General features: G+C 39.3%; 1 protein-coding gene across 5 annotated transcripts in view; it reads left to right on the top strand.

The window, feature by feature from the left end:
* NFYC (nuclear transcription factor Y subunit gamma) overlaps positions 1–27,344 on the top strand; it is a 67,418-nt gene that overhangs the window by 3,689 nt on the left and 36,385 nt on the right. Inside the window, exon 1 of one of the 5 annotated variants that reach the window (XM_072771704.1) lies at positions 12,454–12,753. The exons of 2 other annotated variants lie outside the window; for them this stretch is intronic. Coding sequence is in view for 1 of the 3 variants with exons in the window: in XM_072771702.1 (XP_072627803.1) it covers positions 12,557–12,629 (73 nt within the window). In the remaining 2 variants the exon portion in view is untranslated. Of the gene's footprint in view, positions 1–12,453; positions 12,754–27,344 lie in introns of those variants that run through there. 2 more of the 5 variants (XM_072771702.1, XM_072771705.1) reach the window with 2 other exon arrangements.

The raw sequence follows: 27,344 nt of genomic DNA, 5'->3' as shown, positions 1-27,344 counted from the left end.
TACTTGCTTTTTATTCAGCAAGCCTTTCTTAACTATCTGCTCTTTAACACCAGTGATCGCCTTCATTCCCATTTGCTCCTTGCACCCATGGCCAGTTGCTGGGCCTTGTTAACATCTGGAATTGACCATACTAGAAGTCTTGAACTCACAGGAGGTCTGAATTTATGGTAAAAACTTGAGAACATCAACTTTGCCATCTAAGTAGACTCACACTAATGTTTAATACTTAACAGACTGTGTCCATGTCTTGTTATCTGAATCGTTATAACAGGTTATTATTATCTCATTTATGTGTACATATTTTCCATTTGGTCAAAACTGACTCATTGTACTAGAAAAGATACAGGGTTTCTTACCCCATTTAGAGAGTAGAGGCAAAGTGAAGTGAGGAGCTGATGCTAGGTGTCTTGGAGGCAATTTTGAAATTCACATCTCTCTTAGTTCAAAGATACTGAACCACTAAAAATCTATGAATCAAACTCAGGAATGATATAGTTACTACCTTTAATTAAGTCTTACATTGCATCAGCTAGGGTATAAACGTGTTATATATATTATCTGCACATGCTGTGTGGTAGATCCTATTACCACCTGCAGTTTTAGGTTCACACCTAAAGGAAAGGAGTTAAGTAATTTGTTCAATATCACACAAGGTGGCAGAGCCTAGATTCAAGCATAGGTCTGTAACTCTTAATTCTTTTTTTTTTTTTTTTTTAAGATTTTACTTTTTTTTTTTTTTTAAGATTTTATTTATTTATTCACGATAGACATAGAGAGAGGCAGAGACACAGGCAGAGGGAGAAGCAGGCTCCATGCAGGGAGCCTGGTGTGGGACTCGATCCCGGGACTTCAGGATCGTGCCCTGGGCCAAAGGCAGGCGCTAAACCGCTGAGCCACTCAGGGATCCCCAGATTTTACTTATTTTTATTTGAGAGCAAGAGAGAGAGGATGGCAGACAGGGAGAAGCAGAAGCCCTACTGAACGGAGAGCCCATGAGGCTGGGTGTGGGGCTCGATCCCAGGACCCTGGGATCATGACCTGAGCTGAAGACAGACACTTAACCAACTGAGCCACCCAGGTGCCCCTATAACTTTTAACTCTTATAAAATTTGTGGAACCTTTACTCTTCAATACTGGGTTCTCTTTTTCTTTTTTCTTTCTTTCTTTCTTTCTTTCTTTCTTTCTTTCTTTCTTTCTTTCTTTCTTTCTTTTTAGAGAGTGTAAATGTACAAGGTGGGGAAGGGTGAGGGAGAGAATTTTTTTTTTTAAGATTTTTTTTTTATATATATACATATAGAGAGAGCATGGGGTGCACAGAGGGATAAGGAGAGAGAGAATCTCAGACTCTGCACTGAGCATGGAGCTGACATGGAGCCCAATCCCATGACCCTGAGACCATGACCTGAGCTGAAATCAAGAGTCAGACGCTTAACCAACTAAGCTACCCAGGTGCCCCAAACACTGTGTTCTCTTGGCACCATAAATTATTAGGAGAAAAGAAAAAATGCTTGCATCTTGGATCAGGAAGTGATTTTTAATTTCTTTCAGGCAAGTAAGTGCTTTGTACTGAGGCCCTAGACTGTGGTGACCTTGACAAGGTCACTTGACTCTGCAAGGGGAGAGCCGGGTCTAACCCAGATTACTGGATTCCCAGACCAGTGTTCATTCCTTTGGACAATATTGCCTCTTCTGTGGAAACACTGATGATGATAGAGATGACTTTAAGGCACCTTTTGACAAGTTTGCCTCATTCATAGGAGGGAGAATGGCAAAAGACATTATTAAGGTCACAGATGACCTTCTTGAGGTTCATTCCAGCCTCAGGCATACAACCTAGGAAGAACATTCCTTAGCCAGCAAGTTGTTCTTTTCCATTCAGTTTCTTGTGCTCAAAGCAGACTGATTGTGAATTATCTGATGTCTTTCAGTCTCTCTTTTCATTTTGTTTATTCAGTTTTTCATGCGTGTGTGGTGACTAGTTAGAAAGGCTACAAGGTCATTTTAGTATTTTCCCAGAGACCGAAAGCACCTAACATAATTTAAGGAGATTAATTGTAGGAGGAAATGGATTTAAAGTACTTTGGCCAAAAAGTGCTGTTAGGTGGGGGTAGTGTAGTTGCTGATGCTGGAGTCAGACCTGGGAAAGAATTCTGTCTGCAGTGCATTTACCCTCTAGTGTGAGCTGGGGGTCAGATTCTTAGCCTGTTTGAGCCTTAGTTTCTTGCTCTGTAAAGTAGTGGTAATGCTACTTGTCTTACAGAGTAGTTATGAAAAATGAATATAGTAGCATATGGTGGGTGCCTGTCACCAAGTGGACCTTAATATGTGAGAGGACACATCACTTTTTAGAACAGCATAAAATCTGTCCTTTCAGCCTGTTAGAGCTTCCCTAATGAGGAGGCCTTTTGTAAAAATGATCTACTCTTTTATATACAGTAAGATTTCTACATGGTGGAAGCAACCACTTGGCATGAAAGAAATAACCTAATTTAGTTGTATTGTTGTGGTTTAGAAGCTGATTTATGGTGGGTCCATATTATTACTAGTTTATATTTATAAACATACAAAGTAGTAGGACCATTTATTTCAGGATTAGCTTGTCTCCTGATTGCTCTGTTAATCCCCAGGTTCTGAGTGCTAATGACTTTGAGGAGATGAGAACTTTCCCATATTTGCTAAATGGCAATACTTATTGAAATCAGAACAACCAGTGTTATCCTTCAGTCCAGAAAGAGAGTTGCATTATAGTCCTTTAAAACATTTTCCAGTTGTAGAAATTGTCAGTTGAGGCAGGACCGTCAGTTTGGTTTGTAGTCACCTGGGCAGCATTTTCTCTGAAGTAAGCAGGAAGACAACATTGTGGAATGGTTCAGGAAAAATCTCTCTGCCTGCAGAAATTTTTGCCAGGTTGCAAAATTTGCTGCACCCTTCCCACACTTCTCCATGTTTTAGCAGTGATTACCTGATAACAGATGTTGATCTGTACTCATTTTCAGCATGAGAGTTGTGTTTTCTATTTTGGTTTAAGTCTGTTTGGTTTACTTGTTTGGGGTCACCTAACTGACTCAGTTGGTGGAGTGTGCGACTCTTGATCTTGGGATTGTGGGTTCAAGCCCCACGTTGAGTGTGAAGAATTTTTAAAAAGACAGTCCTAAAAAAAAAAAAAAAAAGTCCTTACCTGTCTTTTGATAGGTTACTTTACTTCTAAATTCAGTATACTTTTATACAACGAGAACTTTTTAATAGATAAACTTCAGGTGCAGTTTAGAGAGAGGGATTAGGCTAACCTTTGATTTTGAATGTTTCTTTTCTTTTTTTTTTTTTTTTTTGCTTTTGAATGTTTCTAGTAGAATAAGTTTAACTCAGAGGTTCAGATCTTCATGTCCAAGGTATATAATAAGGTGTCCTATTTAGATGCATACTTTTCACTTAAAATCAATAGTATGTTGTTAGATCAGATTCAAAAATTAATCTTAAAGTACATTCATGGGTATGAACTGTAAATAGTGATCTTGAGCAGTGCTTCAATAAATGCTTCAGTGACTCATAGGAAATGATATTGGATTATAGAATATTTTGTATGATGTCATTGGCTTAAATCTATCAGTTACAGCAGTCCCACCCATTCTCTGCGGTTTCGCTTTCTGTGGTTTCAGTTACCCATAGTCAACTGTGATCCAGAAACAGGTTCTGCTCCTCCTTCTGATTATTGTCAGAAGATCAGTATGCCACATCTCAATGCCTGTCATTCCCCTTACTTCATCCCCTCACACAGGCCTTTTATCATCTTACATCATCACAAGAAGGGTGAGCGCAGAAAGATTTTGAGAGAGAGAGAGAGAGGTCACATTCACATAATAGTATATTGCTATGAATTGTTCTATTTTATTATTAGTTATCGATGTTGATCTGTACTGTGCCTAATTTATAAATTAAACTTCATCATAGGTATGTACGTATAGGAAGAAACATAGTGTATATAGGGTTCAGTAGTGTCCTCAGTTTCAGGCATCCACTGGACAGGGGGTGGGGGGCTTGTGGAATATATCTTCTGTAGGTAAGAGAGGACTACTGTACTGAAGGTTTTCATAATTTCTATTATTGCTAACCCTTCCCTCAAGCTGCACATTGTCCAGTGATCTATATGAAGTGAGATTTTTTGCCTAGTGTTAAAAAAACATATCCCCTCACTACTGGTATGATCTGTTCATTTAAAAGAGGAAAGTGAAAGTACATACAATCTGCACACTTGAACATCTTTGTCATTTTTAACTGTCTTAAAAATTATTACTGTGCCCTGAAAGGTAAGTACCTTAGAATTTGCTCATTATCAGCTGACAAAGTTGTGGCCTTTTTAAAAAGCAAAGCACACTTGGTTGGCAGTAATTTGGGAAGCAGAGGATTGCTATTTATGGTGATATTTAATGTCATTTTCAGTAGGACTAAATTAAAAGGGAAATGCCATAATGTGGGTAAAACTCCAACCATTTTGGAAGGTGGTCAGAGTAGAGTTGCCTATAATCTTTTCATTCCACCAAAATCTGTAATCGCAGTTTAGAGAAGTGTTTCCTAAGCTGTTTCATCGACTGTTATTTCTTGTATAATATAATAAATGTTCTCTGGCGTTGAAAAAAAAAATCCTTGACAGAATGTTGAAAAAAGGATCCTTGACAGAATGATGGCTAAAGTGAAATGCATTTCTTTACTGCAGATTAGTATTCAGAGCCTTTGAGTTGACGTGCCTTGTGACTCTTCAAGAGAGAGGATACATAATGCAGTGTTTCTTGAACTTATTTGGCCATGGAACCCTGTTTGTGAGAACATCTAATAAGCATTTCATGTTATGACTAGTGTGTAGTGGGGCCCAGTTGAACGGTTCTAGTGTAGAGAGTTTATGAGTAAAAAATGAATCTTTTTGTATAAGACAGCTTGGCCCATAGTGGGAAAGGAATTTTCTGGGAACATACAACATGTCTCCAAAGTCATAAAGACTCTTAGGGATGAATGTGATTTCAAAAGATCATCTAACCCAGTTGCCAATATCAACAATAACACTAGTAGCTACCATTTTTTAGAGCCCTTGCTGTTTATCAGTCATAGTGTTGTTATTCTCCAGGCATTATTAGCCAGTGGTCTTAATGATTTTTATCTTCTTAAAATTTCCAATTCATCAACATCTGCATTATTACATTTTCCAGTAACTAGATGACCACAGGGTCTTGTTTTCTCTGCTGTCTGGAGCTGCCATGCTTCCACCCTGTCTACTTCTCCATATTATACCCTGAATGATCTGCTGAAAGGGTAATTCGATATTGGTCCCATGCTCAAAACCCTTCAGTTGCTTACTGTTATCCTCAGAATAAGGTTCTAGTATCTTAGTCTTGTCTAGCCCTGTTCACTTTTCTAGGTTAACTTCTAGCCTCTTATCTCTGGGCTACTGCCATATCAAACTATAGCCCTTCCAGGAATGTGATCCTTTCTGTCAGCTCCAGGACTTTTTTGCACATGCAGTTTGCTTGCCTGTCTCAGTAGGTTCCTATTCTTCTTAAAATTTTCAGTCTTCCAAGAAGCCATCTCTGGCTGGCCTGAAATTGAGTTAGGCCCTGGGCTAGGGGCCCTGCTTATTTCCTATACTATGCATTTTCTCTTGTTGTAACTCTTAACACAACGGCACTATGATTGCTGATTTTAATTTTCTTCTTTGTTATAATAGACTATAGTCTCCTTGCAGACAGGACTGTGTATTTTGTAGGATCCCAGATCTTAGCACAATGCCTACATATAAGTATTTATTGAACAAATGAAAGTATCCTTAATCCTTACAGCTTTACAAGATGGTTTATGGTTTAGGAAATTGGCCTCGGTGGGGTTAAGTAACTAGTTTGAGGTTACTCAGCTAAAAAGAGGCGAGGAGGGATTAGAATCTAAATCTGTCTAGCTGCAAAGACTGGGCTTTTCCCTCCCCTGCTTCTCCACATGGCTGCTCTTTTTCATCTTGTCTTTACATATTCCTGTCAAGTGTTCAAACAGCCTGTGCTAACAACCCCATCCATAACTTCTGAGGCAGCTTGTGCCATCTTTGGACAGCTCTGAGAGAATAGAATAGTTTTCCATCCATTGGTCTTAATTTATGCTTTGGAGACTATAACTTATTTTTTAAAAACAAATAATTCAGAATTTATGATCCACTTAAGGTCTCATTTATTGGTTTACTTCATTTATTGAGCAGCCATTTAACGGGCACCAGCAAGTGCTGTGTTCCTAATTCTAATGATATTGTCATTACTCAAAATGTTTCTGGGACTTCTTTGGGGATTGTCTTCAAAACTTCTGTCAGATTGTTTTGAAAGTGTGTTGATGCACTTTTTTAAACCTTGAAGGTAGATTTGGTTTGGGAAATAACTAATAAGTTGTTCAGGACCAAGTCAGGTGAAAGATATGGGTCAGCAGTAACAATCTGGCAGCCCTTAATTTTCTTTGTTCTGCTTATAATTAAAAAAATTTTTTTGAACCAGAATTGAAAAAGGAAAGATTTGACATTAAAAATTAAAACCACTTGGCTTTCATTTTTTTTTTTTTTTAAACCATACAAAATGATACTACTTATGAAGCCATTGCTGTGGTTCTGGAAGGGATAATGAAGGTACCAGGAATGGGCATAATGGATGTTCCCTGTGATGCTATTTACAATATGTTAAAATTGAAGACATTGAAGGATTAAAATCTAAAATACATGAAGACCTTAGCTATCTCAGCACCACACAAACACACACACACAAACACACACACAAAGTCAAGTTAAATGCGCAGATGGGATGCCTGGGTGGTTTAGCGGTTTAGCGCCTGCCTTTGGCCCAGGGCGTGATCCCGGAGTCCCAGGATCAAGTCCCACATGGGGCTCCCTCCTTCTCCTTCTGCCTATGTCTCTGCCTCACTCTTTGTGTCTCTCAAGAATAAATAAAATCTTAAAAAAAATGCACAGAGGATCTGAAAAGACATTTTTGAAAGGACATGCAGATGGCCATTTCAAAAGGAGACATACAGATGGCCAACAGACACATGAAAAGGTGCTCAACATCACTAATCATCAGGAAAATGCAGATGAAAACTGCAATGATATATTACCTTATACCTGTCAGAAAGGCTAAAATTAAAAAAGACAAGAAATAAGTGTCAGCAAAGATGTGGAGAAAAAGGAACCTTTGTGTGGTGTTGGTGGGATAAATTGGTACAGCCACTGTGGAAACAGTATGGAGGTTCCTCAAAAAATTAAAAATAGAAATACCATATGATCCAGTAATTCCACTACTATGTATCTACCCAAAGGAAATGAAAACACTAATTCAGAAAGATATATGCACCCCTATGTTCATTGTAGCCTTGGCATTATTTACAATAGCTAGGATGTGGAAGCAACCTAAGTGTCCATCAATAGATGAGTGGATAGGAAGATGTGGTACACACACACACAGACACACACTCAGTGGAATATTACATAGCCAAAAAAAGAATGAGATTGTGTCATTTGTGACAATATGGATGGATCTAGAGGGTATTATGCTAAGTGAAATAAGTCATACTGAGAAAGACTAAAATCTAAAAATCAAAACAAATAAAAGCACAGTTAGACCTAGAAATACAGAGAACATACTACTGATGGTTGCCAGTGAGGTGAAGGGCATGGAATGGGTGAAGGGAAGTGGGAGATACAGGCTTCCAGTTGTGGAATGAATAAACCTCAGGAATGAAAGGCACAACATAGGGAATATAGTTCATGATACTATAGTAGTGTTGTATGGTGACAGATGGTAGCTGCACTTGTGGTGAGCATAACATAACATATAGAGAAGTTGAATCACTATGTTATATACCTGAAACTAGTGTAACGTGTCAGCTGTACTCAAAAAATTCAAAAGGTAAAAAATAAATAAAAAAGGAAGCTACTGGAAGTTATTAATATAAAACTAACTGAAAATTATGGTACATCCATTCAATGGAATATAACCCAATTATAAAGGATACAGATATATATTTGATGTGGAAAATTGTCCACATTTTTTAAGTGGAAAAAAATACAAAAACAGTTTATATAGTATTATATTTAGAGACTTAGCTTTCTCATTTACATAAGTAAAATATAGTGTTTGATTCTGAATGGTTGCATTAAAGATACTCTTTTAAAAATACCCTATTTTAGCAGTGCCCAAGTGGCTCAGTTTGTTAAGCATCTGTCTTGGGCTCAGGTCATGATTCCAGGGTCCTGGTATCAAGCCCACATGGGGCTCCCTGCTCCCCAGCTGGGAGCCTGCTTCTCCCTCTCCCTCTCATCCCTTGCTCATGAGCATGTGCTCTCAAATAAACACATCTTTTTTTTTTTTAAGATTTTATTTATTTATTCATGAGAGACACAAAGAGAGAGGCAGAGACATAGGCAGAGGGAGAAGCAGGCTCCATACAGGGAGCCCCACATGGGACTCCATCTTGGGTCTCCAGGATCATGCCTGGGCTGAAGGTGGCGCTAAACTGATGAGCCACCAGGGCTGCCCAACAAATAAAATCTTAAAAAAAAACAAACAAAAAACCCATTATATATCCATCTCATCAGCTTAGTATATAATAAGTCATACAATGTAATATTCAAGTGAATATGGCTTTGTGTTCACATCACAACATATGAAGAGTTTGTTTTTCTTTAGAGGTTCTCTGATATTTCTTGGGGCTTCTAGGTTTACGTTACTAAGTCCAAAGGAATCAGCTAGGGGCACCATCAATAAAATATTTATTTGTTCAGGGCACTGAAGAGCCCAGTTTCTTTGCTGCTAGTTATGCTTGTGACGTGATATAGTATAACCTCCAAGATCAGGTCATCTTGTGGACTGAGCAAGACCTTGTCCTTGACAAGAATTGTCATGGTAGTTAAGGCCAACTTCTGCCATAACTCTGGTCCTTCAGTCATTCCTCAGGATGCCAGATCAAGAGCTGTTGTAGCATCATCTTTTTGTTTTCAGAATCTGGCTTTTGCTGCTTTTATGGATTCTGAAGCTCTTGCTGCAGCTGACTAGTATTCTTTCATGGCCTTTGTCAGTTTGGAGCTGAACAGTGGCTGCCCCTTTAGATGGGACAGGCACCCTCCAGTTTTCCTCAGTCCCTACTATTCCATGTTATTTTGTTGACGCTACGGCTAAGGTTGTGTTTGATGTATATCTCTGTACTGAGCACTGGGGATATATGTGGGTATAAATAAAACGTAGCCGCTGTCTTCAGGAAGCCCTCTTCTGGTAATAGACATGGATAAGACTATAATGTATGATAAATGGTCTAGTCAAGTGTATATTTACATATTAATTGAATACCTACCACATGCAGGTATTAATGCTGAGTGCTTTACCTTGTTTAAGCCTTAACATTTCTCTTCGCTTCGGCAGCACGTATCCTAAGCCTCAACATTCTCATAGGTTGTTTTTTTTTTTTTTCTTTTCATTTTTTTACATGAAGAAATGAGCTCAGAGATGGTTAAGGAACTTGGCCAGAGTCCTAGAATTTTCTGACCAAGAGCATCAGTTCCCACCCTGCCTACTCTGAGAGCATTTAAGCTTGAACCATGTAATCAGAGGCCTTCACTTTGCCTCATAGTGATATGGGTGTTTTTTTAGGGCAAGATGATACAGTTCTCTAGTTTGGAGGGCTGCTGAGATCGAGGACCAAGGAAGAATGTGAGTGGGAATCCCAGAGGTCACATGAGGGTCTTAGTCCACAGTAACAACAGGCTAGAGAAGGGAAAGCAATACTAAGTCAATGGGTCAGACTGCCAGATGGAAATTCTAGGATAATTTCAGTTCTCTTCCCACTAGTAGCTTGAATTCTTGTAAGGTGGCTGTTGATGAGAAATAGGGGTTGAGGGGCACCTGGGTGGCACAGTTGGTTCAGTGTCTGATTCTTGGTTTCAGCTCAGATCATGATCTCAGGATTGTGAGATAGAGCCCTGAGTAGGGCTCTGTGCTCAGTGCAGAGTCTGCTTGTTTCTTCCTCTGCCTCTCTTCCACACTCTCCTTCCCCCCCACCCCTTCAAATAAAAAGTCTTTAAAAAAGGAAAAGAAATAGGAGTTGAAGTGTTTTTTTTTTTTTTTGCAGACTTTCTAAGAAATAATAAAAACTGTGCCAAAGACCTTCATAGTGTATTAAGGGACATGTTTGGTTTAGTTGGGTACATCAAACACAGAGTCAGGGATGGGCATTTGGGACAATAACCAAATAAATCTCAGCCTGAATTGGTGGTAAAGGCATGGGGAAGATGTTTTGTAGCAGCTGGTAGTCCTCCCACACTGCCCTTTATGGCCTAGGAGTTGCTTTCTGTAGGGTTTCAGGGTATGCTGGAGATAGAAGAGAGACAGTTCCTTCTAGTAGCTTTGGAGCCTTAAGGAGAGGGTGCTGTTTCATCACATACTTAGCTAGGTCTCAGCTCAGGAGTCAGATTTCTAATTTTTATTTTATTTTACTATTTTACTTATTTTTTTAAAAAAGATTTTATTTGTTCATGAGAGACACATAGAGAGGCAGAGACATAGGCAGAGGGAGAAGCAGGCTCCATGCAGGGGGCCCAATGTGGGACTGGATCCTAGGACTCCAGGATCACACCCTGGGTTGAAGGCAGGCGCTCAACTGCTGAGCCACCCAGGCATCCCAAGGTTTCTAATTTTTAAATTAAAGAAGTTGGGTGTAATGGTTTATGCTACCTCTACGTATATGTGACCCCTAAGAATTTCCTTGGCTGTGCCCTGAGATGCCGCATGTCTCGGTGTCAGCATTATGGTACAATAGAAAGAATAGCACCCTAGGTGGGACCTGAGTTTGCATCCTAAGTGTATGGCCAGAAACCAGTTGTCAGACTTCTCCAAACCTCATTCTTCTCACAGGTAAAAAATGGATAGTGAGGATTAGAGGGGGGAAAGTCTGTAGCTTACTTAGCACAGAACCTGGCACTAATAGATGTTCAGAAATAAATTCATTACAACGTGAGAAATGAGTGGAATGTATGTAGAGAAGTTAATATGGCAAAACGATTGGAAAGACCAGACCACCTTGCTTCTGTTTCGGGGGAATGCCAAATCTCAGCATATGCCCATCATGACCTCTTGTATAAGTTCAGCGAAGCTATTTCTACCAAAGGTGTCCTTCCCCCTGGCAAAACAGTTGTGTTGTTTAGCTCTGGGATACTTAGCTTTCAAGGGAGGAAGCAGATCTAAAGAGATTGTTAAAGGTCTTTGGTAATAGTGTGATGTTTCTATCTGAATATTTTGTGAAGAGAAAAAAGACATGTTAATTGATTTTCACCATATTAAGAGGCTCCTCTTAAAATCTCAATAGTTGGGCCCAAAATCCAAAAGCAAATCTTTGACTCCCACCGATAAACTTCAGCATCCCCAGAATGTCTTCAGTAACTGTAGTACTTACAGAATCTCTCCTGAGATCATCCCTGGTACTTATTCTTGAAAATGTGGTAGAAAAGTTTATTCGCTGTGATACCAAAACTCTGTAATATTAAAAGATAATCAGCATTTTATGACCATCCTAAATAAATCAGTCCATCAAACTATGAGCTAATAGTCACTGGCGTTCTATCTCTGCCAGTCCACACCCCCGCCCCCCATCATTGTATTTCCCTCTTGGGTTCCTGGTAGACCATTTGGAAATGCTACCGTTTCTGTCACTACCTTCTTACATTATCCTGGAATTTTCCTGTTTAGATTAGTTTGTGTTTCAAAATAAGGTGATTTATTCTAGTACTAATACATGCTTTTAAAATTACTGGAGACAATGACAGATGCCTTTTTAGAAATCCTACAAGCTATTGTATGCTATTGGTTTCACTCTTTATTACTGTTAAAAAGGTAACATTTCCTTTGGAGCTGTTGGATGAGCCCACCCCGTTTTCTTTTTCTTCTTCTGTTAATACTCGAGAGAAAACTAGATAGTTAAGTCACAACTTTCCGATCTTGTGCACATTGCTTCTCTGGTTTACTGCCATAGGATACTATAGCAATATCTTACTGACATCTTTGATGGCCAATCAGAAGCAGTTAAATTACCTTAAATTTTTTAAATGGAACTCTGAGAGCCAATAAGAAATCCTTTGGGTGGGAACTGTAACAACCCTTTCGTGTGATTTTAAGAACAATTGTAAATTCGCAGTTTCCTCTGTTTTGGAAACACAAGAGGCCCTAGTGCATCTGCTATGTGCATTTGCCAGGCATTTCCAAGCCTTAAGTTCCCCTGTAGTTTGAAGTCTGGATCTGACCCCTGTTCTGCTTCTCAAGGTAACTTTAAAACAGGAAGTGTACAAAGGAGGTAACTGATGACGTGAACAGCCAATCATGGCTTTGTGTTCTTAGCTGATAAAGCTGCTCAGCCAATGGGACCACTCTGGAGGCAAGGTTTGGTGTCAAATAGCATGCTAGATTGAATGCCTTTGACTGTTAAAGTGGAAGGAGGCTGCAGGGCTTCATTGGAGCCTCGGAGTTTTTCACTGAGGCAGGGGTCAGCTGAAAGACAAAGAAAAATGGCGAATAGTTTGCTGGGGGGTGGGGGGACAGCTCTTCGGGTTTTCACTGGAGTGGACATTCCAGACTCAGGTTTCTGCATCTGCTGCTTTTGTTTCCTCCGTCCTTTTTTGGGGGGGGGAGGGCTAGGAGTGACTTAAATTCTCCCTGTCCGAGGAGATATAAATAACTACATGTAAAATTAATGCAGTTCCCGGTAAGTTTAATTCTTTGTTTTGTGTTAAAATGGTAGAAACTGTTTAGCTTCAGAGAGTGTAGACAAGTTGCACTGTTTCAGAAAATGGCCACTTTACATTCCATGCATACCTTTTGGTGCACCTAGAATACCTTGGCTCTGTTAAGATTTTGCATGCCCTTCACCTAGGATTTCTTTTCCTAGTTGAGTATTGACAAGATCAGGTACATGAAGAAAGGCTAATCATTTTTCAGGGGCACACAGAAGCAAAGCACTTTCTCTTTGCATTGGGTAAACTTAACTGTTTTCCAAATAATTTTCCTTTGTTCAAGTGCACTGAAGCCTTCCTACAGAGTAAGCTGAGTTGTTGTAAGACTTTTTCTGTTTCCATGCACTTTGTTGACATCTGTGTTTTCAGAGGTGGAAGCAACACTATTGCTGTTCTAAATTTGTGTGAAAATATGGTTTGCACGGATGCAGGTTCTGATGGTGAAGGCCCACATGCCAATGTGAAATTCTCCCGTAACTTTCTTGATTTACCTGCCTGCTTCTGTTCTAATACGTACCAGTTAATCAATAACAATCTTTGTTTTAAAATGCACATTCCAGCTTAGAATGTTGGTGAGAAACATACTTTTCCACTATATTGGCAGTGACAAGAGCAAATCTTTTTCTACAATTTCACACATTTTGTCAGGCATTGGTTTGGTTCTTTGAAAATGATGTGAGCAAAGTGCTTTTCATTTTCTGTATGAAATATTTCGAATCCTAATTTACCTGCAATTTGTGAATAGGAAAGTTAAGAGTACAGGTACCCTATCTTTTGCCCTTGATAATTTTTCTCCCCTGTTTTAGGGATACGAAGCTAATGCTGGTTGCTAATCAGTAACCAGCCAGTTTTTGTGAATAGTGAACTCTTCTGTCCCATGTACTAACATCTATAATACACTCAATTTTAAAAAGCAATTCTTTGTTTTCTTATTTGCAAATATGGAATGAAGGTCATTGGAACATTTCTGCAGCAGACTCAATGTGGAGCAGTGAGCCAGCAGTACTCAGTCTCCGGGTAGGGAAAGGGAGCAGGCCCTAGTAGAGGAGAAGTTTGGAGGGTGTTGATTTGCCTTCCCTGGCTTCCCCTCGTGTAAAGGATTTACCTGAGAGGATCGATAGGGGTTTAGATTTTGGGCTCTTCGAATTGGAGTGGTGTAGCAGTCAAAGTTACTAGATGCAGGCCTCTGTCGTTGCTCGCAAAAGTGACCTTGAAAAACTGCCGAGGAGTTGAAAGATTGAAGGACAAAGTTTGTTTATACAGATTTAGACTGAAAAGCTCTATTTAAGATGAAAAGAGACTGTACTTCTGATGTTCAAGTTGAGTGGTTAGTAGGAATATGTTATAGATTCAGATTAGGAGTTTTCAAGCAGTAAGACAATAGAGCTGCATTCATTCTCTCTCCCACTCTTCTCCGTTCCTTCCCCCAGCAAAAAAATTCTAAATCCTTTTGGTATGATAGTTGAGTGAACTGCCTAACAGAGATTGAGAATTCCTTGCACGCTACCTTGTCTTTTGTGTAATCTAGAGGGTTCTTAGTGAAGAATGGCATTTCATGAGTTCAAAGCAGTTATGTTTGTAAAACTTCTTTGGGGGAATTGGAATGCTTATGGTAAGAAAACTGTCATTCTGGGAAGTTAAGTCATAAGAGAAAGGGAGTATGTGTTAAGGATTACATTTTAACAGATAATTTAAATTTATTTTTTTATAAGTCATTGATTTATATGTTATCAGTTGCTCCAGGTTTTATGTATGATTTAAAAGACAAATGTAGATACCAAATGACTCTTTTAGCTTGGGAGAAGGCCTGGAGCAGGGAAGGCAGAAGGTAAGTGTTGCACAGTATGAGGCCTTGATTAAAACTCTTTATATTGAAAACTTTGTGGATTTCACTTCTTGGAAAGATATCTAGCCATTGTCTCTAGCTTGGGTTCTTAACCTTTTCAGAGTCATGGACTCAGAATCTGACCCTTTACTTGGAAAAATGCACATAGGCATGTCTATGCAGAACCCCTGGTGACTAAGATATCTTCCAGTATATGCCGAATGGTGTTTATGTGATCTCCTTGTTTAGCACATTAGCCAGATTAATGTTTTCCAGAAAAATGAAGAAAATTCTACTTTCATAAGGAGCATAGACCTTCCAGAGCTAACTATAACTTAGACTAGGGGTGGGTGGGTGGGGGTGGGGGTGACTTAGATAGGGTCTTAGATTTGGGCATTTCTTTTCCTTTTTTTTTTTTTGGTGGGGGGGCATTTCTTTATATTCTGATTACAATATTTGAGGCAGCATGGTGCTGTAGCAAAAGCAGGCTAGCTATTTATTTATTTATTTGTTTGTTTATTTATTTATTTATTTATTTATTTATTTATTTTTTAAAAGCAGGCCATTTAAAGTCAGGAGACCTGTGTTCAAGTTCTACTTAGCTATCACCAGCTTTGTGAGCTTGGGCAAGTCAGCCATTTAGTGTCAGTTTCCTCACATGTAAAAATGGGACCTAAAAATAGCACCTTCCTATTTAGTGGTGAGTCTCAAATGAGATCGTGTATGTCAAAGTCCTTTGCAAACTGTGAATTGCTACATAAATATTAGTTGCTATTAATCCAGACTATTGGCGGGGGGGGGGGGGGGGGGGACACGCTAAATACTTAGGAAGATAGGTGGGGCATCAAAGAAAAATGCCAGTATTTTAATATGTTTACAAGAGTTTGCTTAAACCCAACACAACTCTTTTTTTTAAAAACCTCGTTCCACTGTTTTTGCTGACATGACCCCTATGTAGTTTGTTGAGACCATCAAAACCTTCCCTTACCAGGATTCCTTTGAAAGAGTTTTAACCCCTTTGTCAAAAATTAAGAGTGTCTCAGATGAAATGAGAATGCCGATTTTAAAAAACCCTTACTAGATAGGAGCCTCTCAGAATGAAAACTAGGAACCTGTTCCGATTGGATACTGAGATTTGTGTTATAATGCAGGTAATTTCTAATAGTTGTGGATGTTTACTAAGCAGAGGTTACATTTTTAGTTTGTGCAACAAATATTTGTGAAGTAAGCTGGAGCCATTTTTTTGTTTGCTTTGTGGTCATATTTTCTTGGTCAGTTTTCAAACTTGAGAGGTAGTTACAGCTTGCTGAGTAGTAGCAATCAAGTAAATGTTGGGAAACGACCTGAAAAAAAAAATAGTTGGTCTCTCATCAGAATATAAACACTAGCATGAATTTCACATAGCTTATACATACCAAGATAAATGGTAGAAACCAACGGGCATTTCTTTCTCACCCATTTTACATGCCTGGTATCATCTATTTTTAGGACTCTTTCTTCCCCTGGGGTGGGGTGGATATTTTGTGATCTGTTTGATTTCCTGTCCTATTAAGTCACTTCCTTTCAGGCGTGGTCAGTCAGCATTGATGTCTGCCTCCTTTCTGTGCATTGAAAGAATGATTTACACAGAATAAGGTTTGGCAAAATTGGAATTGGCCTCCAAATAAAAGTCCACTTCCTGGGATGAGTTATGTTTGAAAACAGGAGTCATGGTCACTGTGAGCTTTTTTGTAAGGAAGCCATATATTTTTGTGGAGGCTTCAGTAACCCCCAAAGTGTCCTTAGAGCTAATCATTTATACATGGTCTTCACAAATAGAATTGTTTTCGCTTATTCCTATCCCCAATAATATATACAAACAGAGTTTTTATACTCGTAAGTTAGGCTGATGAAAATTTATATAGGATCTAGTCTACTTCCCTTCTTGTAAAGTGGGGAAATTGATGCCCAAAGAGGTTAGGTGCCCCCAGTCTTTCAGCTTTTTAATGACTGGCCTATGCAGATTCAGAGATTCAACTCCTTAGTTAATTCCACATTTCTTTTATTCCTCTAGGTTGTTTTTACTTTTTATTTTTCATACTTCTCCTCCTTTTGGTACATCCATATAGGTTTGCTATTTTACACAGAAGGAAGAGAGAAAATGGGCCATGGAAATGGTTCAAAAGTCCCCATGTGGAGTCTGTTGGTTAGAAAGTCTGCTGTGGCAGCAGACTTACAGTCCCTTTTGGGATCTGAAGATTTCTTGCCTCAGCCAACTGGCTTATTCAGAAAATAGAGAATCAGCTAGGAAGCTAATGGTGCCCACCTGGCCGAGGCGTCCCAGAGAGCTGGGATACTTTATGTATTACAAGGAAGTAAACAAAGGTATGCAAACACAACCTTCATGCCAGTTCCTTGGGATTTTGTTTTGTTTTGTTTTTTGGTGGTGGTTGTTGTTAATACACCTCAAGAACAAGCTAACTCCCAAACAAGTTCAGGCCTGGTTCTTCGAGTCCTTAAGCCAACTGGTATTTAACAAACAGAGATCCCAGGTTCGTTTTAAGCATTTGACAAGACTGAAATAGAAATCATTTGTATACTCCCTTAATAATATTTTAACTGTGTCAACTTTAGTCTTTACCACCAACAAAGTAGTATTGTGTATTTGCACGTGTGTGTTTGAGTAGTTGTGGGTTTGGTTTTGTTCTTATTTGCATATTCTCTGATAGACCATAATCTATTTGAACCTTTAAAAAAATTTTTTTTTTTAGATTTTACTTATTTATTCATGAGAGACAGAAAGAGGGGCAGACGTAGGCAGAGGGAGAGGCAGGCTCCCTGTGGGGGAGCCCGATGTGGGACTCGATCCCTAGACCCCCAGACTGGGACCATAACCTGAGCCAGAGGCAGAAGCTCAACCGCTGAGCCACCCAGGCATCCCTAAATTTTTTTTCTTTTGTAGTTGGATTTCTTTTCACCATTTTCATTTGTTGAACTAATGTTACAATTTATTGAAAGAGTGAGAGCTTGAATGATGTGCATCTTCTGGATGTGTAAATGCTGAAGCTAATGATGTCTGAAAAGTAGAGTAGACACAATTGGGATAGTATCTTTCTTGCGTCTGCATCTCCCAGAAGCTTGGTGTTTTTTTTAATTAATTAATTAATTTATTTTTTAATTTATTTTTTATTTTTTTTAACTACTACTCTGCTGCCTCAGCATAGGGCCCGGACCTTTAAAACTGTGATCAGTTCTGTCTGTGTTGTCACCCATCCCATCCCCTCAGTATCCCAAAGCCACACCCCCCTGTTCAATACACAAACCCAAAATTTCCCTCTGTTTGGGGTATTTACTATAAATTAAGTTACAGAGCGGCACTCTGTAGAGAAAAGGGCAGTTGAAGGATAAGAAATGAAGGTAAATTCCAGTGTAAAGGCAGAACTAAAGAAAAAAACATGTAGTAAATGTTTAACTTTAAAGTGGCATAACATAGCTTGTGACCTTGTGTTCCTTAGTTCAAAGGAAGAAGGGAGACAAACCACAGCAAACAGCAGTGCTGATTCACTTGGTGACCTTTTTTCTTGGAAGTACTGTCATTTGGTTTGTCTTCATCATTTCATTTACATAGGAAACTAAAGCATAACCTGCTTGACTGGAAATATCCAGATGAAATGGATTTTTCCTTTATTCTCCCTAAGCTGTATAGTTCTTACCTATGAGAAAATACTGAAGGTGGATGCTCTACACTTCCCTTTACTTATTAATTCACCACCCATGCATGTCTTATGTGTGGAGACTTTAAAAACGTGTACAAATAAAATTTTACTCTAGGATATAATAGGTAGGGGAGACAGAGGATGTATATCAAGTATGTGAAACTGATATGGAAAGTACAAGCAAAGGACACAATTCAGAGAAAGGGAGACCTTTACTTCTGACTTAGGAATGAAGGAAGGCTGTTTAACTGGCCTTTGGACTCAGGGAGATAGGGACAAGGGCATTCCAGGCATGGGGAAAGGAGGAGCAAGGTCATGATTCAAAAAGTGCAGCGTGTGCTGAAGATAGCAGCAGTAAATGGTCCTGTCTGCTTAGAGCATAGAAGATGAGTTAGGGATAGGAGGGAGTGGAAAAGCAATGAAGTCTGGAGAAGTAAGTTGGGGTCAGCTGTTGGCAGGCCTTGACTGCCAGGTTAAGAAATTTGAACCGTTTCTGTTGATATTGGTTAACTTTTAAATATTTGGGATAATAGGTTGATGTAGCATTATCAGAAGCGTGCTTTTATAAGATTTAGTTAGCATCAGTATGTAGAGATAAGCAGAATTTGATTAAGAAACATCAGAAACTGTGAATAGTGCAATGAATTCACATACTAGGTTCACAACACTTACAGGATTGTTATGAGGGTGAAAAGGGAGAGCAGTCAAAAGGCTTAGGACTGTATGTGGCACCCAGCATTAAATGAGTATTAGCTATTATCATCATCATCATTTTTGTTGTTATATGAAGATGATGCGGACCTGAACAGAGAGTGACCGTATGAAGAAAAGTTGGGAGATGGACATTGTTGGAGCGCTGTTACTATAGGTTCTATAATTGATTAGAATTGAACAGAGTCCAGGATGACTCTGGGGTTTTAAATCTAGGTGGACTGGAGGATGGAAACTGAAAAGTTAGAAGGATCAGGTTTGGGGAAAGGGGAAGATTTTGGACACATGGAGCTTGAGTTTGAGTTCTGGGTCGCTTGCCATTTGGAGATGTCCAGCTTACAGGACTGAAGTAATAGCGGAATTGGTAATGTATATTTGGAATTTAAGCTACAGAGATTATTATAGCTGAACCCGGGGAATAGATGGGAGTCAAGGGAGAGAATGGACAGAAGGGCTAGAAGAATAAAGCCTCATGTCAAAGTTAGAAACAACAAAAAAGTGGAGTCCTGTAGAAATGAACATGATGGAGTCCTCTAGGTCAGTGTTCTGTTAGCTTTTTTGATTGTGCACCCCTATATCTGAGTGTGCAGCTCCCATATACTTTCAAGCTACGTACTCATTTTTTGAATGTTAGGTTAGTTAAAACTGTAGAATATCTATAACTTCCCTAATTCAGGCCTACATAACAAAGTAGGGTATCACTGTTAGCCTACATTTTTCTCAGAATATTTAGAGCACCATTGGTGAAACATGATCTTGTGATTAAGTTAAATGGAATGAAGGTGTCAGTATCAGCCCATAGGTTAAGTATTCAGAAAACTAATATTAACATTTTCAGTATGTGCCTTGATATGTAGATTAGAAATGCTGCCCTAAAATCTGGTGGCCTTCACCTGTTCTGAAAATGTACAAATAGTTCCTTGAACTGTTATTCAGTAGTTCTTGAGATTAGTTATATATATGTTTCTGTATATGTGTCTGTGTATGTATAGCCTTAAGTTTCTTATTTAAGTTTTAAATACCTACACATCTCCATCCAGTGCAAAAGCTAGTATTTTTTTTTTTTTCTGAGTTGCATTGGCCTTAATCTTCACTAGTGTTAGTTTATAAAGTCTCAAACGGCAGCCTCTGCATGAAGCATAAATACACATGTAGGAATTTGGCAGCATTTGCTTAGCAAGTAATTTATAGACATGATCATGATAACACTGATGAACAGCATACAATATAAATTACCAGGAATAGGATAGCCTCATCTGTAGGACTTAGCAGAACTTTTAATAGAAGGCATGTATATTTAGCTTCTAGGCTAGGTATCTTATAGTTATCCTCAATCTAAAATAAAGGTAATAAGAAACTTTTCACTTGATAAAAGTGGTAAATTTCCAGCCACTCTACCCTATTATTTATTTATATCCTGAATTCCATGATTATTTCTCTCCTGGTAATTAACTGGCCAAATTCCCATGAAGCTACCCTTGAAGATAGTTAAGCGATGTAATAGTATGTAATGTTTCTGTGAAATAGTATTTTACAGTTATAGAGTGATTTTATATTTATTCTCTCAGTATTTACCTAAGGTAGGTAGGACAGAGGGTTATTATCTCCATTTTGTGGGTGAGGAAATCAAAGGCAGAGCCTACTGACATAAGCCCTGCTCTGTGTTCTTTGTACTGCACCTTGTTACTGCCTGTGAAAAACAAGCTATAGCTATGTCTGTCTAATAGGACTAATTCTTCTACCTCCCCTTTGCCTGTGTGTGCTCTTCCCCAAAAAGGAGACATAAAATTTTTTTCTCCCAGAGTTCACGCATTATCTTATATGAAGTGACTAAGTTGAAGTGACTATGACAAATGGGTCATAAAAGGAGCAAATATATAGTCGAGCTGAATTATTTTTTAAATTTTTTGTCAGACACAGCCACCTTTGTTTTCAGAACAAAACATAGTGCAAATAGATAGGTACTAAATGAGTACCACCAGTGAGTGTGGTAGGGAATTGTCTTTCCTGAATCCTAAATCCACTGAGGTGTCAGGTAAGTAGGTGAAGAACTTTTTCAATGTAGATATGAGGTTAGAGTTGTATTAGGTGTCCTGCGGTGTTCCTTAGTTGTGCTGCAGATGCACACATTATTGTATGTATTAGGCACTTTCTAGATTTGTGTTCTTATCTGGAACTGCAGATTGGTATTTTTAGATGATTCATGGTATTCTTTAATAATCATTTATATTTCCTAGCTGTGATTTATAATACTTGCCTTACTACCTTCTTGAGGTAGTTAAAGGAATGCTGATTTCTTGGAGCAGTGACTGCATAATTAAGAACATTGTCACCATGTTCACAGTGTTGCAATAGCTATCATTTTGTTTTTTATTTTTAATTTTTAAAAATATTTTATTTATTCGCGAGACACACGAATAAATACACGAGAGAGGTAGAGACACAGGCAGAGGGAGAGGCAGGCTCCTTTCAGGGACCCTGATGTGGGACCTGATCCCCAGACCCTTGGATCATGCCCTGAGCCAAAGGTAGAAATTCAACCACTGAGCCACTCAGGAGTCCCTTTGAAACACTGCATAGTATTGAGTCGGATGATTCATCCTCTTAGTGTGCACCTATGAAAACATCTCCAACAAGGAGGCTAGGTAGGCTAAGGCTATTCTTCTGAACTAAGGGGAAAAGATAGAGTGACTTCCCATCACCAGGCCTCCAGAGAGTGAACTTGATCTACCAAACTTTTTCATCCTCACTCTTGGCCAGTGACCAGATAACTCCCAACTCCCAGGCCTTGTGCGCAACTATAGGTTTAACAAGCTTGAAAACCTTAAGCTGGGACGTCTGGGTGGCTCAGCTGTTTAGCTCTGCCTTTGGCTCAGGGTGTGATCCCAGGGTCCAGGATCGAGTCCACATTGGGCTCCCTGCGAGGAGCCTGCTTCTCCCTCTGCCTATGTCTCTGCCTCTCTCTCTCTGTGTCTATCACGAATAAATAAAATCTTAAAAAAAAAAAAAAAGAAAGAAAAGAAAGAAAGAAAGAAAGAAAACAAACCTTAAGCTTTCCACTTGGAATTGTATAAGAATTTGGCCGTTTGGCCTTTTGGAGTATTTTTTCCAGGAGAATGATCGGGAAAACTAAAGATAAAAGGCTTAATGGACTTACATCGCAGGCTTCGAAGAGCCATACATTCTTAAGCCATACACTTAAGTCCTCTGTTGAGTTATTAATCCTACAGAGGGAGGGGAACATGCAGTGGAAGAACACAGAACTGAGAATCAGGGCATGCGGATTTTCATTCCAGCTCTGGCCCATACTTGTCCTGTGACCTGCAGCAAGTCCTTCAGTCTATCTGGATGAAGTATCTTTGCCAGATGGGAGTATTAATACCTGTGTTGTGTTTGTAGTGAAAAACAAATGAGATGGTAGAAAGAGAGCTACTGTACAAAGTGTGAAGAATGTACAGGTGTAAAGGATTAGCATAACCATCTCAGTTGCTTCCCATTCTTTGAAGTAATCTTTACACTCTTAGCTCCTGACAGCTGTGTACATGGAGGTAGGAGGTGTAGTGCTTGTTTGGCTTGGAGGATTTGTTTCTTTTCATGCTCTTCTCACTTCCTTCCTTTCTTTCAACATTTAAGACAACCATAAAAAAACACTAAGCAGAGGGCAGGATTCAGTGTGTCTGTGAATCAGCTGAATCCATACAGCCAAATCAATACGACCAAGCTCATATTGACATTCTTACAACACCTGCAGGTTTTTAATTGAGAATTCTTTGCCACACCCTCCGCCCCAGTTTTTAGATGGATTAACTGATCAGCACAATCTCTGATTTTCCATTGGAGTTTATGATTTAGACAATTTTCTCCATTCATCGTTTATTTTCTGAAGAAGAACAGGTTTCTCTCCTTCCCTACTCTTTGACTTTTCTATGGGATTACTGCACAAAGGTTATAGCACAGCTGGGTACAGGTACTTAAGAAGGGATTTCCCCATATGAACCTTTCAAAGAAAAGAACCCAGAGTGAGGCCAAAGATACTTGGGGACTTAAAATAGTTCTTGAGGAGCTTGTATTTGTTCTGTAGATTTGTGTGTGTTGAATTCCCAATATGAGCAAGGCATGTTTCCCTTGAGGATGTGCCAGAAACAAAGAGAATTACATAAGAACTGGGGAGAACATAGGAGCAGGGAAATTTTAGGCTTAAGAAATAATGTGCCAGATAATAATTTGTCACAAGTCTGAAGAAAGTGAATGTTAATTGTAGAAATAGATTTTACTAGGTGCTGAGAATGGTTTCTTGGGGAGAAAAAAATTTAGTGGTCACTAATTAGTGAATATGTATATTTAATTTGTTATAGTTGTACTGTAAAAAGCAAGCTTCTTAACAGTGCTATTCCCAAAAAGCCATAACAGGGTTGGTTTCATTCCATGAGATAATCATAACAGCTCCAGCTTTCAGAACATGTTTGCTGTATTCCTGGATTTTGGGTGGAGCCAGAGCTCTCTTCAGAGCTCAGACCAGAATCTTTTTCTTGGGTGGTGGGTCCGTAGGTTGGATGCTGCCTAAACTGTAGGTCTCTTCTACCCCCTAACATAACTAACAAGATTTTCTTTTGAAGGACAAAGTGACCACACACTCTTAGCTTACAGACGGCTGATGTGTCCAAGGTGACATGTTCTAGGAATTGGAATGTTTTTGGATTAGTATGGAGGGAAAACCTGCATTGCTACTGGCCATTGACATTCCTGTGGATTTAACTTTGGATCATTCCTAGTCATTTCCACTTAAATTCTTTGCTTATTTGGAAGAAAAACACTCAATCTAATTTTAATAGAGGGTTTTACAGTTTATTTCATGTTTATAAAAGAGATAGGAAAAGATTTATCTCTATGTGTTTCCATGCATGTGAAACTAGACTCTTAGAAATTACATTAACAACAAAGAAAGTCTGAATTAGAGGGAGAAGCAAGTTGGGTTACTTGCTACAGTACCTAAGGGAGATTGGTTTTTGGGCTTGGTGCTCTGCGACCATTCAGGCCAGGAGTAGGTCTTGCTCTGAGCAGTGAAAAATGATATACCATCTGGTATTTATATGATGCTGGGTATTTTTCGAGGCCTTCTAGTAGATATTTTCCCATTTATGTGTTGCAACTGCCCTGTTAGGTGCTCCTACAGGTGAACAGAGGCTCCACGAAGTTAAGCGATTTGCCCAAGATCATAAACATAGCAAGTTAGTAGCCAGAGAGTGAGAACCTGGAGGTCCAGTACATTTTTTTTGTCTTTATTCTGTACTTTACTGCCCCCCACTGTTCACAACTGAGTATTCATAGGTGCTACTGACTGACCTGGAGACACGCAAAGGGGGAAGGATAAAATAGGAAAGAAAAAAGCAACAGAGCTTGGAAAAAGACAACAAAGAAATAAGATTTTCATATGATAGTAAATAGGGGTGCCATTAGTATTTTCTGTTGTCAGATAAAAATGATCTTAACGGTGCAAAGAGGGGCACCTGGGTGGCTGTGTCCGTTGAGCGTCTAACTTTGGCTCAGGTTGTGATCCCAAGATCCTGGGATCGAGCCCCCCATTGGGCTCCCTGCTCAGCGGGGAGCCTGCTTCTCCCTTTCCCTGCAGCTCCCCCTGCTCATGTTCTCTCTCTGTGTCAAATAAAATCTTAAAAAAAATTTTAAAAAATCTGCAAAGAGTGAGAATGAACAATGAACAAGCTATAGTTTTTTTTTTTTTAATTTTTATTTATTTATGATAGTCACACAGAGAGAGAGAGAGAGAGGCAGAGACATAGGCAGAGGGAGAAGCAGGCTCCATGCACCGGGAGCCCGACGTGGGATTCCATCCAGGGTCTCCCGGATCGCGCCCTGGGCCAAAGGCAGGCGCCAAACTGTGGCGCCACCCAGGGATCCCATGAACAAGCTATAGTAAGGCAGGAAGAGAATTGCAGACCTTTTGTGGTTTTTTTTTTTTTTTTAAGATGTATTTATTTGGGATCATGACCTGAGTTGTAGGAAGATGCTTAACGGAACAAGCCACCCAGGTGCCCTGAGTTTTTGTTTCTCACCGCACCATTTACTATATTGTGCTTTTGAGCAAGTAACTAATCTTCAGCTATCTTATTTGTAACATTGGAATAATATTGATGTCTTTATCACTGAACTGAATGAAGATCAATTGAGGGTAATGTATGTGACAAGTAGTTTGTGAACTCTACAGCTCTTAAGTTGGCATTGAGACATTCTTCAGAATCACACTTCTTACCTTTCTTGGGCACAAATTACAGGGTCCTGTCAGAAGCAGAAGAGGTTGTTCCCAGGGTTTCTAAATCTCAGAAGGGATCCAGTAGGCAAAATGCCTCTTTGTTTTAGGATACAACCTAACTCAGGCTACTGGCACTATTTCTGTCTCCAGCTCATGTCAGAATTCTCTTTCAGGCTCAGAGCCTGAAAAACCAGTAACTCCCCATTCTTCCTGCAAGAATTTATTTACTTTCATTAGGTTGGAGAGTCAGAGAGATTAACAAATATTTCTGTGGGGCAAAGGGGGCTGGCCCAGCTCACTCCTAATGGAGGCTGAACATGTGAGGGAGCTGTGTAACAGCTGTGTGCTGTAAGGCAAGTTTCTCAAACATGGGTGCTCAGTTGCCGCATCAGTAAATGAGAGAAAACACTACTTCTGTCATGGAAGGATTCAATTCAAAGCACTGAACAGTTTAGAACTGAGTTCTAAATGTTATCTGATCCTTTCTTTGTAAAGGGCCAGATAATATTTTTGGCTTGCAGGGGCACCTGGTGGCTCAGTGGTTAAGCGTCTGCCTTTGGCTCAGGTCCTGCTCCTGGGCTCCTGGGAGTGAGTCCGCATTGGGCTCCCTGCATAGAGCCTGTTTCTCCCTCTGCCTATGTCTCTGCCTCTCTCTGTGTGTCTCATGAATAAATAAATAAAATCTTTAAAAAACATATTTTTGGCTTGCAGATCATACAGTTTAAAAGTTATAACTCTTCAACTCTACTGTTGTAGCATGCGAGCAGCCTTAAACTTTGGAGTACTCCACTGAAATACTTGTTCCTTCATCATACAAAATAAAATAGTGTTGTATTGCTGTCATATATACAGGGATGGTTTAAGTTGAACAGTAATGAACAAATGAGAAAGAAAGTATGTGAAGTAAGATGCTTGCATATCATTTTCTCTTCTGCAGGAAAAGATCTTAAAGTGTTTTGTTCATGCATTCCTATCAGTTTCATTGCTTATACCAGTTGCCATGCTGTCAGTTTTTTCCAGTTATAACTGTATTATGATCTGGCCCTTGTTGAAAAGATTATGTTATAGTAGATAGCAAACAGAAACATGTTTTTGTTTTTGAAGGAAAAGTGTTTCTGCTGCCAATTTAAAAATGTGTCCTTGTGAACAGCTCTTTAGGGAAAGTAAGTGCAGCTAGTTCCAAACCTTAGTCTTTTGGGAAGCGTGGTTTTTCCAGTAGGCAGTTTGAAAAGCAGCTTCAGACTTAGCTTCTTGGAGCTAGAAACAAACACACCCTCAAACATTGAACTTGGCATTAATCAGGGTTGGGGAAAGGGGTCTCCAGTCAAGCTGTATTCTTCTTCTTCTTTTTTTTTTTTTTTAAATATTTATTCATGCGAAACACAGAGGCAGAGACACAGGCAGAGGGAGAAGCAGGCTCCATGCAGGGAGCCTGATGTGGGACTCCATCTCAAGATTCTGGGATCATGCCCTGAGCCAAAGCAGACACCTTAACTGCTGAGCCACCTGGGCGTCCCAGGGTACATTATTCATTCTAATAGTGGGTACTGTGTAAGAACCTGCCAGTAAGTATGACTAGCTGGTATCCAGTTATGTAAGGGTTTAGAACTTAAGTAGTAAGTTTTCTGGCACTAAGCGTAGTGCTTTCTTGTGTGATAAAATCGAAACCTTAGATGAGCTTAAATAAAGACTGTTGACCCCTCTTGTCTTTATAATCACCTTGCCTTCTTTTGTATTCATTCATTTATTGCATCCTCAAGTAGTCAAGTGTAGGTCTTCCATACTAGACCACCCCTTTGGCATATGTTCAGTATACATTGCTTCTGGAGGGGCTTAGTTGAATGATTGTCCCAAGGCCACCAGTTAGTAGGCTGCAGGCCAGTTCGCAAACATAGGTCTTTTAATTTCCAGAGTAGTGCTATTTTTCTCCTAAAATTGTCGATTTGAGATTGGTTTTATTGTAGAGAACATATGCGTCCTTAAGGCTTGAAATGCTCTTTAGCCATGATTGATAATGGCATATATTCGTAGATCCATCTGTATAAACATTAGAACCAAATTGTC

This window comes from Canis lupus, chromosome 13 (genome assembly GCF_048164855.1).
Source record: "Canis lupus baileyi chromosome 13, mCanLup2.hap1, whole genome shotgun sequence".
NCBI lineage: Eukaryota > Metazoa > Chordata > Mammalia > Carnivora > Canidae > Canis > Canis lupus.
Note: the sequence above shows the minus strand (reverse complement) of the source record. Positions and strands in the feature narration are given on the sequence as shown.